Genomic DNA, 17,087 nt, shown 5'->3' on the forward strand with positions numbered 1-17,087 from the left:
TAGGGACTACCCCCTAGAAAAGGGGATCCGCTACTCAGCCGCCAAAAGCCAGGTAGACTGGATATGGTAGACGCCCAATAACTAAAGAGGCTGACAAAGTTAGCCTGAATAGGCATACCCGTCGCCAACTAGGGGAAAAATTTAAATTTGGAAATGCTCAATTGACTATGTGGCTACTAAGTTAGCCTGAGAAGGCATTCTTAGCGCCTAGCACAATAAAATAAATTTGGAAGCCATCTTGTAATAGGGAAGGGAGGGAGGGGAAAGAACTCGTCTGCACCGGATTCCAGGAAGAAGAGGGCCAGGAAGCTGATGATCCCCACTTTTAAGGTGAGTAGTGGGCCCCTCCCTTGCATGCAACATTGTTGCAACTAACCTCCCTAGCCAGCCCTCTTCTCCTATCTCTCCCTTCAGCTTTAACCCTTAGCTTTGCTCCAGGCCCAATTGTGCCCTACACTGCCTTAAGGGATTAAATGCTTATCGGTCGCTAGCCGTAGAAGGGTACATATAACAACTTAACTCTATAATAAAAACACAACAACTTTTTGTGGGTAAAATTTTTAACCGTCACAGGTTAAACATTTATTAATTAAATAAGTAACCATGGAAACCAACAAGGTTATGATGGCGGCTGAACGAATGCTATAATGACAACCCAGCACTGCAGAAGGTAAACGGCCCAAACGGAAACTGCAGCAGAGCGGGACCTCTGCTCATAGTAAAATTGCTACTAAGGGGTTAATGAGATCACGTGACCCACCCGCAAGGGGAAGGAGGGGCACCTCACATGCACTTGAGGCTATCCACCCCTCTCACTTTTAGACTGGTCATCACTCCCCCCGTTCACCCTTTCCAAGGCAACAGGGCCGTTACCTCCCGCCACCAGATAGCATTGAGATGATAACTGTGCCGCCAACCAATAAAAGACAAACACAACCCAACCGGACTTAAAGGAGGGTTAATATGGCCTTACGAATGTCCTTTATAAAAATATCTAGGGCAACTGTCTCTAAATGAACCCTATCCATTCTATAACAATGGACCTTGTCGGCTGTAAGGGATTCGTGTTTAACTACGAATCCCCCATTACCCATGACGGTTCTAGCAACTGAGGAATTTATCTTCTTCCTGACCTAGTAAGCAGCGCTGTGGCTAGACATGTGATGCCATTCCAGCCTGGGAACTATGTTGGACCAACCGACCAACACATTCGGAATCCGAGCCCTGATCCAAGCGATATCCGCCTGCATGATCTTGATTAGCTCCAAGATCGGAATGGCGCCCAAATCATTGCCCCCTATATGGAGAATTATAACATGAGGTTTACCCCAGCGTACTAGGGCCTCCGGAATACGCGATGGAAGCGCGGGCCAACACATCCCTCTCTCCCCTAACCATCTAATTGAATCTAGGGTGAAAGGAAAGCCCAAATTCTGTCCCCCCGGAAGGGCGGAACTACGGATGGAGGCCCAATGCACATAGGAGTGCCCCACGATCCAGATCCTCTTGGCGCCGCTGACAGGTCCTGCAAAGACACATGGGATTAGCAACTGAAATAACACTAATCAACAACCTTGGATTAGAAACTAAACACATTATTCAACAACCGGTCGAATATAACCTTTAAACTTATTAGAACGCCATCTACCCAGACGGCAGATGGCTTCTACTGAAGAACCCTTCAAAGCAGCATTAGTAGCTGCCCCTATGCGAAACGAATGGGGAGCTATTCTAGACACATTTAAGCCTGCATGGGCAGCAGCCCTAGCTAGTATTCTACGAAACTGGAACGAGAGTGAAGTCCCATTAGCGTGAATTAACAGGGGGCCCTGTTCCGCTGGCCTATGCTCTAGAAACTGGTTCACTGCCCTCACAGGGCAGCAGTGACCATCGGACTGGGATATACGTATCCATGCACCTTTGCCGTCTTGATCAGTCTTTGATCACGGCAAATAAACTAACAGTAAATCCGTTCTGGCTCTGACATGGCCAAATTGTAGACCTTTGTCTGTGCTGGACTTAGAAGGCGCTACGAGCTCGCTTATTCGTAGCACTGCCGAATAGGCTAGTGCAAATGCAGCCCTGAATAATAAAAACTCGTAATGAGTTGAGCAGATGTGCGGCAAAGCGTCCACCAGCCGCTCGAGCCGGTCGTGCGTGATAGGCTCCCTAGAGTCCTTTTGTTGTGGTTGCAGCGTGCCCCAACCTTTAACAACCTGACGCACAAATTTTGAGTTAGCTGGATCCGGCAAAGCGAGTGTACGGTAAAAGAATGATAATGCCGCTAACCGAGAATGAACAGCTCCCTGCCGAGCGCCCACGCACCAAAGACTCACGAGCCAGTCACAAAGCGTGTCCTGAGACGCCTCAGCAGCCTCCACATTCTGACGTCGGCAAAACTCTTCCCAGTCGTGCCAAAGTCTGACGTAGGAGCGCCATGTGTTGGGGGAAAAGTGACGCCTGCACAAGAGGAAGCAAGGATATCCGGGACAGAGAAACGGCACCCAATCAAGCCTGGATAGCGCGTCTGCTAAGACATTATTGACCCCCGAGACATGACGTGCTTGAAACTGGATATTAAGTTCGAGACAGCGTAACACCAGCTGTCTCAATAAATAAACTACAGCCGCAGATGTGGCCGAAAGACCATTCACCGCGTGGACGACACTGAGATTATCTGTCCAGAAGTTAACAGTCCTGTTTGCGAATTTGTTGCCCCACAGCTCGATAGCCAAAACTATAGGGAAGAGCTCCAAGAGGGTAAGGTTACGTGTTAGGCCCCAGGCTGACCAGTCTAGCGGCCAAGTGCCTGCGCTCCATTCCCCCTTGAAATATGCTCCATAACCCTTTGAACCTGCGGCATCGGTAAATAAGTGCAACAACTGACTGGAAATGAGTTCGGATCGCCATAATCGAATCCCATTGAAATGCTGAAGAAAAGTCTTCCAGATTCGCAGATCAGCTCTCATACCTTCAGAAACCCAAATTTTTTCAGAAGGTCTGAGTTTGCCCTTTAGCTTAGCCTCCAATCTCCGATTGAAGACTCTCCCCATGGGGATAACTCTGCCTGCAAAATTAAGAAGGCCGAGCAATGACTGTAACTGCCTAAGTGTAATGGTTACCATGGAAACGCCGCTTCAACCGCCTCAAGCATGCCCTGGACTTTACCAGAAGGCAGCCCGCAAAGTTTGTCTATGGTATCGATTTCGATACCCAGGAACGTGATGCCGCCTGCTGGGCCAAAACCCAGTGCAAGAATGTACTGAAGGTTTCAGATAATGCGCAAGAGATCGCACAGCCCATGGGCAAGCACCTATCCACATAAAACCCCTTTTGAAACTTGCAACCCATCAAATAAAATGATGAAGGGTGCAAGGGCAACAGGCGAAAGGCGGATTCAGTATCCAATTTCGCCAACAAGGCACCCGCACCAGCCCCCCGCACCAATTCCAGTGCGCTATCAAAAGATTGATATCGCACTGAGCTAAGCTCTGGGTCAATGGCATCGTTGACCGAAGGTGGGAAAGGTGCTGAATTAGACGGAATTTGGCCAATTCCTTCTTAGGTACCACACCTAATGGTGAAATGACCCTAATCGGCAAAAGGGGGGGGGGGGGGAAAGGAAAAGGACCCACTACGCGGCCCATTGTGATTTCCTTATTCAGCTTGTCCCTAACAACCGCTGGGTATTGGTAAGCTGATTTGAGGTTACGATAGCATCTAGAGCCCTTAATGGCTTTTGTCACTGGTATATGAAAACCTTCAGTAAAGCCTTGGAAAAAACTTGTTCTGTGCTCTACCGGACGCAGAATCCTTTTTTCTGGCACATTCGCTCCCAGCGTGTGACCTGGCACAGTATCTGCACACGTGCCTGAATGCACATGAGTTACCTCTGTCGCATTTGCTATCTTGAAATGCCCAGCAGGTACCTCCCCTGCGCTTCGCTTTGGAAGCAGGAAAGGACTGATTGCCAGAGGAGGTGGAGGAGGAGAAGGACCCATGAGAGCCAAGGCGCTGCCAAAGATGCGTGTCAGTGGTATCGAAGGTGAGCACTGGATTACCAGCCATCTTCTACCTGAATTCCGCATCGTACTCTCTCCATGACCCATCACCAAACTTCCTCTGGATCCAGTGCATATTGTCAGTGTATTTAAGAATGGCATGACACTGGCCAGGGTATTTCTCTAAGTAACAAGAAGTGAAAAACTCTGAAACAGATTAACCACTCCTCAAATGTTTCAGGACGTTTGAACCTTTTAGGTCCAGTGCCATCGGCACTTTTCTCCCTCTGTCTACATGCCTCAGCAGATAATTCAAAAATGTTAACATATTAGCCCTGCTGTATCTTTTTTTTTTTTTTTTTTTTTTTTTTATTTTATTGAGGCATGACAATGTGAGAATACAATCTTATACAATAATGTAAAACAAAAAAGAAATACAGACAGGAAAAAGAATAGGTTGACATGCATTAGTATATCATCAAGCAAGATCAAGCAGAGGTATGCCAAGACATTGCAAACTTTTTGTCTGGATTAACAGAAAAACAAAATAAATAAAGCCTCTTATTTTCTATTATTTGTCAATATTCTTATACATCCTATATCTTCAGGCTAAATGGTAAAAAAATATCTGCCTAATGCGACCTATTTGACCTGGGAGTGGGGAAGGGGGTGCGGGGAAAAAAAAAAAAAAAAAAAAAAAAAAAAAAGGGGGGAGGGGAAATTATTTTTTCTTCTCTCTTCCCCCTCCACAATCAATTTGAGGAAATAAGGAAAAAGAAATTTTAGTAGGAGGGAGAGTTTTGAAGGGAATGATCAGGGTCTAGTTATTACCAGAGACCTAATAGAACTATTTCTGAATGTCTGAAAGGATATATTAGTTGATTTATTTCTTCTGGAGTAAATATCTTAATAAAGGCCGACCATTTTTGGAAAAAAGAAACCACCTCCCTCTCAGAAGTTAGGGATACATCTATTTGTTCAATAATACATTGCTTTTTCATATAGTTTTTAATTTCCTGGATGTTGGGTATTGAGGAGTCTCTCCACTTTCCAAAGATTAAATTTCTTGTTGCCAGAATAGCCCCATTCCTAATTTTTATTTGGTCTAAGTTTGTTGTAGGTTCTATAAGAAATACCACCATTGCCACTGAGAGAGAGAGAGTTGAGAGCTTTAGCACATTAGTCAGCCAAAATTCTACTTTTTTCCATAGTTGTCTAATTCTCGGGCAAGACCATATCATATGGACTATGTCAGCAGCCGGAAGAGAGCATTTGGGACATATGTTAAATTCATAATTGTGCCACTTAAACCCTTTGAGTGGAGTATAGTATGTTCTATAAAGTAACTTGATGTGTGATTCCCTCCAATTTGCGGATAGTGTAGTCTGGGCTACAGTGGCTATGGATTTTCCCACCTGTTCTGTCTCGATATCTAAATCTGGTATAAGTGAATTCCATTTTAGTGTTATCTGCTGGAGATTAGATTCTCCATCTTGACTTACCAACAGATCATACCAACATGATATAGAGGATAAGTCATTTTTAGCCAGGATGGGCCAATTATCTAACTTCCCCCATGACCAAGACCATCCATACTTCTCCACAAGTGAAAAAAGGTAATGTCTAGCTTGAAGGTAAGCAAAAAAATCTTTGTTGCTTATGTCAAATTCCTGTTTCAACTTTTCAAAAGTTTTAATCGATAGAGTACTTTGTTCAATGAGTTGAGTCAGGAAAAGGAGACCCTTTCTTTGCCACACTTGAAATACTAACGTTTGAGTACCTTCCTGGAATTCTGGATTACCACATAATCCTTGGAATTTTGGAATAGTTAGATCAATATTTAATTTGCGCCCTAATTTTTTCCAAGCTTGTATAACCATATATATTGATTGAAGACCTCTCACTTTTTTCGGAATTAATTGAATTGGGCAGTGAATTAAAGCAGAAGGATTATAAGGGAATATAATACTTTTCTCCAGACTATTATTAGTAAAATAGTCCTTATTTAAGATCCAATCTATTGCGATACGCGAAAGGAAAACCAAGCTATATTTACTTAGGTCTGGGAGAGCCATTCCTCCATACCTCTTAGGTAGATAGAGTTTATTTAGAGAAATTCGAGGTCTTTTACATTTCCAAATAAAATATCGCAATGCCCTGTTTAAGCTTTTCCAGTCTTTGACTTTTAAGATCACCGGGATATTTTGAAGAGGGTAAAGAATTTTAGGAAGGAGGACCATCTTGAACAAAGCAATACGTCCTGATAGAGATATCGGAAGATTTTGCCAGTTTACCATATGTTCTTTAATTCTAGCCAGGATGGGAGAAATGTTAAGAGTATACCACTCTTGTGGATTGATTGAGATATGGATCCCTAGGTAATTAAAATGAGTCAGGACTTCCTTAAAAGGTATCGTGCTAATTGAAGTCTCATTTTTCCTGACCCATAGTAGCTCTGATTTAGAGATATTAAGCTTATAACCTGTAAAGGATCCAAATGAGTTGGTAATCGAGATTAACCTTGGAATGTTAATCGCTGTATTAGACATATAGATTAATACGTCATCGGCGTATAGAGCAATTTTTGGTTCTACTGAACCAATTCTTATCCCTTGTATCATCTGTCTGATTTTGAGGGCCAATGGTTCGATCGCTAGATCGAATAAAAGAGGTGACAGCGGGCACCCCTGCCTTGTACCCCTCTGAAGGTTAATTAAGTTAGACTCAAGTTTATTGATAGTTAATCTAGTTGTAGACTTAGTACAGAGATTATTAATAAAAAGAAGGAAATTATCCTTAAAACCAAAACGTAATAAGGTATTATTAATGTGCTGATGGAAGACAGAATCAAACGCTTTTTCTGCGTCTAAAGCGATAATTGCTATATCAGATTGGTCTTGGGGCAGATCTTCAGAACAATTATGAAAATAGTCAAGGACTAGGAATAATTCCCTAACTTTAGCAGCTAGATTGCGCCTGGACAAAAAACCCGCCTGATCTTTATGAATGAGATCTCCCATTACTTTTTGGAGTCTTTTAGCTAAAATGGATGACAATAACTTGTAGTCCGTATTAAGTAAAGCGATAGGTCTATACGACTCTTTTTTCAAGGGGTCTTTCCCTGGTTTCAAGATTAGTGTTGTAATAGATGCTGTAAAAGATAAAGGGATAGGTTTAGTATTTATAAAGAAATAATTGAATACTTTTCTTAGGTGGGGGGTTATGATTGGAGCAAGGAGTTTGTAAAACTCATTAGGGAGAAAGTCTGGGCCAGGTGCTTTATCCAGGCGGGCTTCTTGAATTGCCGAGATGATTTCCTGCTCAGAAATAGGGGCATTGACTCCACTTGCTGCTTCCTCGTTTAAAACCGGATGATCAAGTCCTTCCCAAAAAAGTTCTGAGGCTTCTTCATCTGATTCCCTAAACGAATAAAGATCTCTATAATAAGTGAAAAAGGCATCAATAATCTCTCTCGAATTTTGAAGTAAATTTCCTTGTTCTAAAATCGAATCAATAGTAGAATTTCCTTGTATGTTCTTAACTAAATTTGCTAATACTTTTCCTGCCTTATTTCCATGCTTGTAGAATTTGGCTCTAGTTTTATAATCCTCTTGAATTGCAACATGCATTAGAAAATTATCTCTCTCTCTCTTGGCAAGGGCGTACCTCTTCCAATTTACTGATGTTGGTTGAGATAGATATTTACTATAGCTATTAGTGAGTGCCCTCAGTACTTCATTCTCCCGCAGAGTCGCCTTGCGCTTATAATCAGCCATGTATGCAATAATTTCCCCTCTCATTACCGCCTTACCAGCTTCCCATAGTATATTTGGATCCTTGACAGTGCCAGTGTTTATAGTAAAGAATTCTGACATTCTAGTTGTCAACCATGCCCTAAATTTTGCGTTTTTCATTAAAAACTTAGGGAAAAAAAAACGGTGTGTAGCTGATTTTTTTTCGTTTAATGGTACTTTTAGTGTTATTGGAGCATGGTCTGAAATAGTAACTTGTGATATTTTCGATATAGTGCCAATTCTCAGCACATTCTCAGTGACTAAGAATAGGTCAATTCTAGAGAAAGATCTTACACTTTTAGCTTTACATGTAAACTCCCTTCGATCCGGGTTTTGAGTTCTCCAGATGTCTTTAAGAGCTAGATTTTTAAATAAGGTTTTAAACATTTTGCCTTCAAGCTTATCTCTTTTAGCCAAACCATTATTGAGTTTTTGCCTGAGCCTGTCAATCTGTGCTCTTGGGGTCATGTTGAAGTCCCCTGCTAGGATTATGTAACCTTCTCCTATTTGCAAAATTTTAGTTTGTAGGAATTCCCAGAAACTTCTGTCAAAGTTATTAGGAGCATATAGGTTGCATAATGTAAAAGTATAATTAACCATTCTTAGTTTTAAGATCAAAATTCTACCCTCTGGGTCTATATATTCTGACAGAATTTCATATGGGTTTTTTTTCCCTAGGAGAATGGCTACACCTCTCTTTCTACCTATGCTTGGTGAGAAGAACACTTCACCTACCCAGGAGAATTTTAACTTTAGGGTTTCTTCCGCGTTTAAATGTGTCTCCTGGATAAATGCGATGTCAGAGTTAAGTTTCTTAAGTTGAGAGATTATCATCTTCCGTTTCATTGGAGTTGAAACCCCTCCAACATTCCAGGACGATAAAGTCAAGTTTTTTATTTTAGACATTCTTTACATTTTTCCTTTCTTAATTTCTTCGCCTTCCCCTCCTTTGGGGTGATAATATCCTCTAAGAATTAAAGGGAGAGAAGAGAAGAAGAAAAAAAAAAAAAAAAAAAAAAAAAAGGGGGGGGGGGGGGGGAGGGGAAGGAGAGAAGGGGCCTCCCCGCACCCCCAACACCACTGCCATCGCTTTTCAATGTTGGGGCCTGAAGGATAACAAAAAAAATAAATAAAAAAACAGAAAACCATCAAATACCAAAAACTCTTATATGGTGACGACATCGGCAGGAGATACAATCTTAATCTCATATCTAATTTAACATCATGGTGCGTATTACTTAACACATTTTTCTGCATAAAATTTTTCTGCCTCTGCGGCAACTTCAAAAAAGTGCACCTGACCCTGGAATTCTACTTTCAGCCTAGCTGGGTAGATGACCGTAGCAGAGAGACCCTCCTTGATCATTCTACCACAAATTGGGGAGAGCTCCCTTCTTCTCAGGGAGGTTTCGTAGGCAAAATCCTGGAATACCAAGATTTTGTTCCCATCTAGTAAGATAGGAGCATTTTTACGAGAAAATTGTATGACCTTGACCTTATCCTGAAAGTTTAGGTATTTCACAATTATAGGTCTAGGTCTTAATCTGTCGCTCGCTGACAGGGGAGGTCTCCCCAATCTGTGGGCTCTTTCTACCGTTAAGGGCAATATTTCTTGAGGGATCTTTAGAAGTTGGGGTAGAGTTTCGGCTGCAAACTTCATTAGGTCTGTACTCTGGAAGGATTCTGCCACTCCGATTATTCTGATATTGTTTCTTCTAGACCTATTTTCTAAGTCCTCGATTTTACTCTGTAACTCTTTCAGGGCTAAAGAGTGTGCCTGTACTTTAGTAGCTTGTGCATCTGAGTGATCTTCAAGATCAGAGACCCTTTGCTCTACTTCTTGAATCCTTATTGAAAATTGCTTAACCTCCATAGAGAGTGTATGCAAGTCTTGCTTTATTTCCATTCTGAGGGAATCAAATTTGGGGTTTAGGGCTTCTAAAATGTCTTTAACAATTATTTGGGAGCTAATAGACTCTTTTGATTTTACAGAAAGTTCAGGTTCTGGATGTAATTCAACTGTAGTTTCAGTTGTGTTTTTATTTCTCTTGTCTCTGGGTCTGGAAGCCATGGTTGGTGAAAAATTTTTAAGGTGTGCCGGTGAGTTTAAAAATTTATCCATATGTGAGTGAGTAATTTAGGAAAGAAAATTTCTGTGTTTCAATCGACAAGGAGAGATCCCCCCCTCGTGCGTGCTTTATTAAGTGCTTATTAGGGTGGTAGTGAGAGGAAAGGGAAAAAAAAAAAAAAAAAAAAAAAAAAGGGGGGAGTGAGGGTAAATATTTGTGGAGAGGTAGGTGAGAAAGTGCGGGTGAGGGGAAGGACCCCCTAAGTGAGAGGGGAGGTAGGTGAAAAAAGGGGGGGGGAAAGACCCCCTAAGTGAGAAGGTGTCTAATCAAGAATGGTGTTAAGACCAGGGTTCACAGTCCCAGGGGATAGAGGATTATCTCTTTAAAAAATTACAACTTAGCGTGGTAGGCTCGGTTTAGCAATAAAGGGTCTGACCTGTTTTTTTCTTTCTAATCTTTACGATTGGAGGGTTCTCAGAGTAGTGTGTTGCATGCAGATTCAATCAAGTAAATTAAACATTTCTAATCTGAGTTTAAATTGTAGGAACTATATGTAAGCTCTCTTTCACTTAGTACCAGAAATGGTTACTTAGGGGAAACCTCAATAACAATCATATACAAGGTAATGTTAGTTCATAGTTTTACATTCAACACTCTGCAGAAAAGTTCAAGTTTACATAACAGCAATAACCCTCTCCTTTTCTTCCCTTTTTCTTTCCCTTCCCTCTCCTCTCTTCCCCTTTTCCTTTTCCTTTAAATAAATTCTATGTTTATGGGTATTTTTAATTGTATAAAACCCAGTAGGTGATAAGACCAGCACCTTTTAGGGATAGGGAATCCGAGTGTTTTAAAGTTAATATATAATGAACTCCTCAAAAGGATACCCTTGTATCTCACCTATGAGTATTGTTAGCTTATTTTAACTTTTAATATTTTAGTTACTTTACCAGTTCAAACTAAATGTTAATATCCCCACAGCAAAAAATCAACCAGTAATAATTATTTAGTTATATTGGAGAGCAATCAGCAAGCTTTATCATGAGGGGGTTAATAACTGCTGGTATTAATATTGCCCCTCTAGTAATAGATTAACTATATCAACAGAAATGCGTAATAGAACAAGCAAACTTTAAGCAAGCATTGTTGGTATGGAGCAGTCCTCAGCATAACACTTAAAGTAAAGTTAGGAGAAAGTTAATCAGTCTTGGTGTCAGATATAGTGCTTTGTCACAAGCAGTTGATGAAGCGAAAGTCGGCAATAGGCACAGCCGATTCTTTTTACTTAAGGTAAATTTGAGCTATGGACTTGTGGATCACTTAGCTTGTAATGACTGGGGTGTCCAAATGTTAGCTGCAACTTAGAGTAGTGCTAAAACAGCGTTTTGTACCCCCTTATGCTGAGAGTTATTTCCTTGCAGGGAGTAAGTCACGTCTGGTTTGTAGGCATAGTTTAAGCAAGCAACTTATAGTTAAGCATAGTTAGTATGAAGCAGTCTTTAGTTTGCTTATTTATAGCCAGGTTAGAGGAAAGTTAGCCAGCATAAATGTCGAGATAAAGTTTTGTCTAAGAGAGTTCATGCAGCAAAAGACACAGAGAGTACTTTTTAGAGTAAATTATACTTGCGGTTATCCTTATCTTGTGGTAGTTGGAGTGCCGTGTTGCTCACTGCTGCTTGAGACAGTGCTGGAGCGGCGTCTTATGCCCCCACTCTCTGGGAGTTGTTTTCTTGCAGAGAGAGAGTCGCGCCTGGTGCGGCTGCACGGTAAAGTGGTAGGGATGATGTCAGCGTGTTCCGATAGCTGGCACAACTTTAGGCAGACAGCCCTCCTCTGAATCGCAGATCCTGCTCCGGTTCAACCAGCCACTTTCTCTCCGTTAGGTTTGGTCGCGCATTGCTTGGTCCCCGCCTCTTCCGTGTATGCGCTCACAGTCCTGCGACAGGTATCCGCGCCGCCGAGGGCTCAGCTGGGGATCGGGAATCTCAGCTCGCAGTACGTCAGGGAAGCGGGTGGGTCAGTCCAGCCAAAGTAAGAAGGAGGTAAGGTTTTCATGAAGCCTAGCTGGGCTTAAATCGTTATCCTTTACCCCCGCCTAGAACCCAAATTGGGGGGGGGGGGGAGACATTAATATTCTGCCAATAGAGTTTGTGGTATTTCCAGGCTATCTACCCCCCTCTCGCAGCATCGGTGGGAGGGGGGGACTGCCTTATCAAAATCTTGTCCTGTGTGTGACCTTTCCACAGGTGTTCTTCGTGGGGTGTAACACACCGTGTGGTATCTTGTAGCGCAAGGATGAGACAGCGCTATGAGAGTTCCTCCCCACGGTATCCAGGCTGGGTGCAACGTTTCCCCTCGACTGCTGGGGCACCTGGCGCGTAGTCTACCGCCAAGGACTAATTACATGGAGGAGATGAACAGGGCTTGTGCAACACAGCCTCATGCACAAGCTCCTCCTCCGGAACTCTTCCTCAGCCCTGCTGTATCTTTTTAACGGTCTTTGGTTTCAAATGACCGTGCAAAGAGGGGGTGTACATGGTAAGGAATCGCCATGCAAGGCGACTTTCCTGTCCGAAACGAAATTAATTGGTGGACGTAGGTCCGCTGGGGAAGTGCTGTCCTGCATGGAATCGGGTGGAGCTATCGCCAGCTGCGTCTGTGCTATGTTCCCAACTGAACCTGACTGTATTACCTGCCACATTTTCTTAAGCATTGCAAACATGCGCTTCTGACCCCTACCCCTCAGCCCCAATGAGGTGTCGCTGTCACATTCAGAGTCTGAAAGGGATGAGTCAACCAGGTCATGTCGGTCATGTGTAAATGTGGAGGACTTACCGGGGACGGCAACTGCATTGTCCTGAGACTCCGGACCTGAAGCAGAAGGATCAGGCCTTGAAGCATCTTCCCGTTGATTGGAGTCGGTAGACGCTCCTCGCTGTAACGATGAACCCGCCTGTTCAGGAGGATTCGCTGAAGTAGAAGTAGACGAAGCCGAAGGCATATCAACCTGTTGCGGTTCCATCTGCGCTGCGGTCTGCAACAAAGAGAAGAGATCGCGAGCACTACGGACACCGGTAAAGGGAGGGTTAGTAGACCCCAAGCCTGATGCATTCTGGTCACTCATGCTGGCATTCGCAACACTAGAAACCCTCCTTGACACACCACCTCCCCCAGCTGAACTCTGTATGTTATGGTTCCCAACCGCATCATGACCCAATGTTCCATGCACTGCATTGACACCACCAACTTGCAATTGGGATGTTGCCACATTCATAGACCTCTATTTGGAACAGATTGCACATTCATAGCTGACCTACCTGCCTTAGAAACAGATTGCACATTCATGCCTGAAATCCTAGTGTGTGAAACAGATTGTGCATTCATACCTGCAATACCTGCATTTGACACAGATTGTACATTCATACTTTGAGGATTCGTGCAGCTACTGGTTGTATGTGATGCTGCGCTAAATTGAGTATGAGCTGTCCTGTTATCTGTGTGCATCTGCCCTTTGGCGTGTTCAAGCGTGACATTGTATTGTCCTGGAGCCTGGGCGTGCATCTGGCGTGATTCCATAGCACTTATTTGCCCACCTAACTGACTGCCTATCTCTTGTCCTAGCGCGTTAGCGCTTGATAGAATTCCTCTACCCAAATGAGTTAATCTATTACCCCTAGCGGTAACACCTCTCCTTGTGTTAAAGCCTCTGGTGAACCCTGCGGTAATTATAAGGCATCTTCCGGCATCATGGTGCCCTCTACCTACTGCCGCCAACCTGCTAATGACCCATGAAGATGCCCGCTGCCGCCGCACTTGCACTCCCTTGCGGCCTATTAACCCTCCCCCGACCGACATCCTCTGCTGGTGCTCACCTTCCGGGAGCTGATGAGGATGCGGCCGCTCCCTTGGACTCCCGACGCTGCTGTGGCCGACGAAACCGGAACCGGAAATGGAGGGGCGCGTGACCGGAACTTCCGGTTGCGCACTTACTACCCGGCTTGGAGGACCTGCGGCCTGGCTTGGAGGACCCGACACCGGCATCACGTGAAAAGGAGCTGGAGGACCCGACAGAGACATCGCCTCCATGATGGAAGCCAGGATCGAGGAGACAGCCGACGCAGCCGACGGTGGGATTGCGGATATGAGAGATGAGACCGCCGATTCAGGTAAGATTACCGGATGGCTGGGGGCAGCAAATAAGGGCAGACAAGGTACCGGATGGTGTGCGGAGGACAGCATAGAAGGGCCGGATGGGGGAACATTTGAGACCGCTACATCGCCCAGGCACAGGCCGGATTAAAGGCCCCCAAAACGGGGATATGTGAACCAGTTAAGTCGCCCAGGCCGGACTGAAGGCCCAAAACAGGCCCTGGTTTCCGACATGCGGCCTAATTGAGCCATGCGGCCTGAGGGGGAAGCGAAAGCCAAACCGGGGCCTGGGGGCAAGTCATGGCCTACCAGAGGGGCCAGAGAAGAACCTGTTTGAGGGCCCGAATAGGTGGAAGGGCCTGGGGTTGCCACGTGGGCCGTGTATGAGGGCGCCATATCATGATTGCTTATGGCTGGGGGGCTATCAGAAATAGGCCTGGAAGTTGGGGAGGCCATGCCCTCCGAATAGGCCACAGCCTGTGCATGTGGCCTGCCCGATGGAGTACCTAAGGCTTGAGGCCTAGTAGTAGAACCATGCAATTCAACCCCCAAATCACCCTCATGGCCATCTATTTGCAGTGAGGGCAATTGTTCCTGAGTATGGAGACAGGCCGATGTCACATCAGGCCTAGCCATTGCAGCTGATACATAGGCTGAATTATCTCCATCACTAGTTGCATGAATATTCAACCTACTAACTGTGTGACTAATCTGTGTTTTTTAAGCACAAGGCCTAGCCTGTTAGTGTACTGTGTAGGTGGTATTATATTATCAAATTCTTCAATACTATCTAGTGCACTTATCTGTTTTTTCTGTCTGTCTGATCCAGGTTTCTCAAACACCAACTCGTGGAAGCGCTGTGGAGGGAGTTTTGATCGTCTGGATCGCTGCATTGTTCACAGAAATTAAAAATCACCCTGAACAATAACAGAAAGAACTCATCTGCACCGGATTCCAGGAAGAAGAGGGCCAGGAAGCTGATGATCCCCACTTTTAAGGTGAGTAGTGGGCCCCTCCCTTGCATGCAACATTGTTGCAACTAACCTCCCTAGCCAGCCCTCTTCTCCTATCTCTCCCTTCAGCTTTAACCCTTAGCTTTGCTCCAGGCCCAATTGTGCCCTACACTGCCTGTTTATACAGAGTTGTGTTATGATCTGCAGTGTTCTGTTTATACAGAGTTGTGTTATGATCTGCAGTGTTCTGTTTATACAGAGTTGTGTTATGATCTGCAGTGTTCTGTTTATACAGAGTTGTGTTATGATCTGCAGTGTTCTGTTTATACAGAGTTGTGTTATGATCTGCAGTGCTCTGTTTATACAGAGTTGTGTTATGATCTGCAGTGTTCTGTTTATACAGAGTTGTGTTATGATCTGCAGTGTTCTGTTTATGCAGAGTTGTGTTATGATCTGCAGTGTTCTGTTTAAACAGAGTTGTGTTATGATCTGCAGTGTTCTGTTTATACAGAGTTGTGTTATGATCTGCAGTGTTCTGTTTATACAGAGTTGTGTTATGATCTGCAGTGTTCTGTTTATACAGAGTTGTGTTATGATCTGCAGTGTTCTGTTTATACAGAGTTGTGTTATGATCTGCAGGGTTCTGTTTATACAGAGTTGTGTTATGATCTGCAGTGTTCTGTTTATACAGAGTTGTGTTATGATCTGCAGTGTTCTGTTTATACAGAGTTGTGTTATGATCTGCAGTGTTCTGTTTATACAGAGTTGTGTTATGATCTGCAGTGTTCTGTTTATACAGAGTTGTGTTATGATCTGCAGTGCTCTGTTTATACAGAGTTGTGTTATGATCTGCAGTGTTCTGTTTATACAGAGTTGTGTTATGATCTGCAGTGTTCTGTTTATGCAGAGTTGTGTTATGATCTGCAGTGTTCTGTTTAAACAGAGTTGTGTTATGATCTGCAGTGTTCTGTTTATACAGAGTTGTGTTATGATCTGCAGTGTTCTGTTTATACAGAGTTGTGTTATGATCTGCAGTGTTCTGTTTATACAGAGTTGTGTTATGATCTGCAGTGTTCTGTTTATACAGAGGTGTGTTATGGTCTGCAGTGTTCTGTTTATACAGAGTTGTGTTATGATCTGCAGGGTTCTGTTTATACAGAGTTGTGTTATGATCTGCAGTGCTCTGTTTATACAGAGGTGTGTTATGATCTGCAGTGTTCTGTTTATACAGAGTTGTGTTATGATCTGCAGTGTTCTGTTTATACAGAGTTGTGTTATGATCTGCAGTGTTCTGTTTATACAGAGTTGTGTTATGATCTGCAGTGTTCTGTTTATACAGAGTTGTGTTATGATCTGCAGTGTTCTGTTTATACAGAGTTGTGTTATGATCTGCAGTGTTCTGTTTATACAGAGTTGTGTTATGATCTGCAGTGTTCTGTTTATACAGAGTTGTGTTATGATCTGCAGGGTTATGTTTATACAGAGGTGTGTTATGATCTGCAGTGCTCTGTTTATACGGAGTTGTGTTATGATCTGCAGGGTTATGTTTATACAGAGTTGTGTTATGATCTGCAGGGTTCTGTTTATACAGAGTTGTGTTATGATCTGCAGTGTTCTGTTTATACAGAGTTGTGTTATGATCTGCAGTGTTCTGTTTATACAGAGTTGTGTTATGATCTGCAGTGTTCTGTTTATACAGAGTTGTGTTATGATCTGCAGTGTTCTGTTTATACAGAGGTGTGTCATGATCTGCAGTGTTCTGTTTATACAGAGTTGTGTTATGATCTGCAGTGTTCTGTTTATACAGAGTTGTGTTATGTTCTGCAGTGTTCTGTTTATACAGAGTTGTGTTATGTTCTGCAGTGTTCTGTTTATACAGAGTTGTGTTATGATCTGCAGTGTTCTGTTTATACAGAGTTGTGTTATGATCTGCAGTATTCTGTTTATACAGAGTTGTGTTATGATCTGCAGTGTTCGGTTTATACAGAGTTGTGTTATGATCTGCAGTGTTCTGTTTATACAGAGTTGTGTTATGATCTGCAGTGTTCTGTTTATACAGAGTTGTGTTATGATCTGCAGTGTTCTGTTTATACAGAGTTGTGTTATGATCTGCAGTGTTCTGTT

At 43.4% G+C, this 17,087-nt stretch overlaps 1 protein-coding gene across 1 annotated transcript; it reads right to left on the reverse strand.

Annotated features, from left to right (window-relative positions):
- Positions 1 to 542: 542 nt before the first annotated feature.
- On the reverse strand, positions 543 to 13,100 carry LOC128644485 (uncharacterized). Its single transcript, XM_053697071.1, has 2 exons — positions 12,697 to 13,100; positions 543 to 1,525 (listed from the first exon to the last, which is right to left on the reverse strand). The coding sequence occupies exons 1-2, from the start codon at positions 12,983 to 12,985 to the stop codon at positions 1,134 to 1,136; spliced, it is 681 nt and encodes a 226-aa protein (XP_053553046.1). The 5' UTR covers positions 12,986 to 13,100; the 3' UTR covers positions 543 to 1,133.
- Positions 13,101 to 17,087: the final 3,987 nt, after the last annotated feature.

This window comes from Bombina bombina, chromosome 1 (genome assembly GCF_027579735.1).
Source record: "Bombina bombina isolate aBomBom1 chromosome 1, aBomBom1.pri, whole genome shotgun sequence".
Taxonomy (NCBI): Eukaryota; Metazoa; Chordata; class Amphibia; order Anura; family Bombinatoridae; genus Bombina; species Bombina bombina.

Bases quoted from the DNA above. Each gene is read 5' to 3' on its own strand.
- LOC128644485 (XM_053697071.1), bottom strand. From the start codon at position 12,985: ATGAGTGACCAGAATGCATCAGGCTTGGGGTCTACTAACCCTCCCTTT. The intron at 1,526-12,696 runs GTAAGTCCTCCA...GTGTCTTTGCAG, and splicing joins CAATGCAGTTGCCGTCCCCG to GACCTGTCAGCGGCGCCAAG.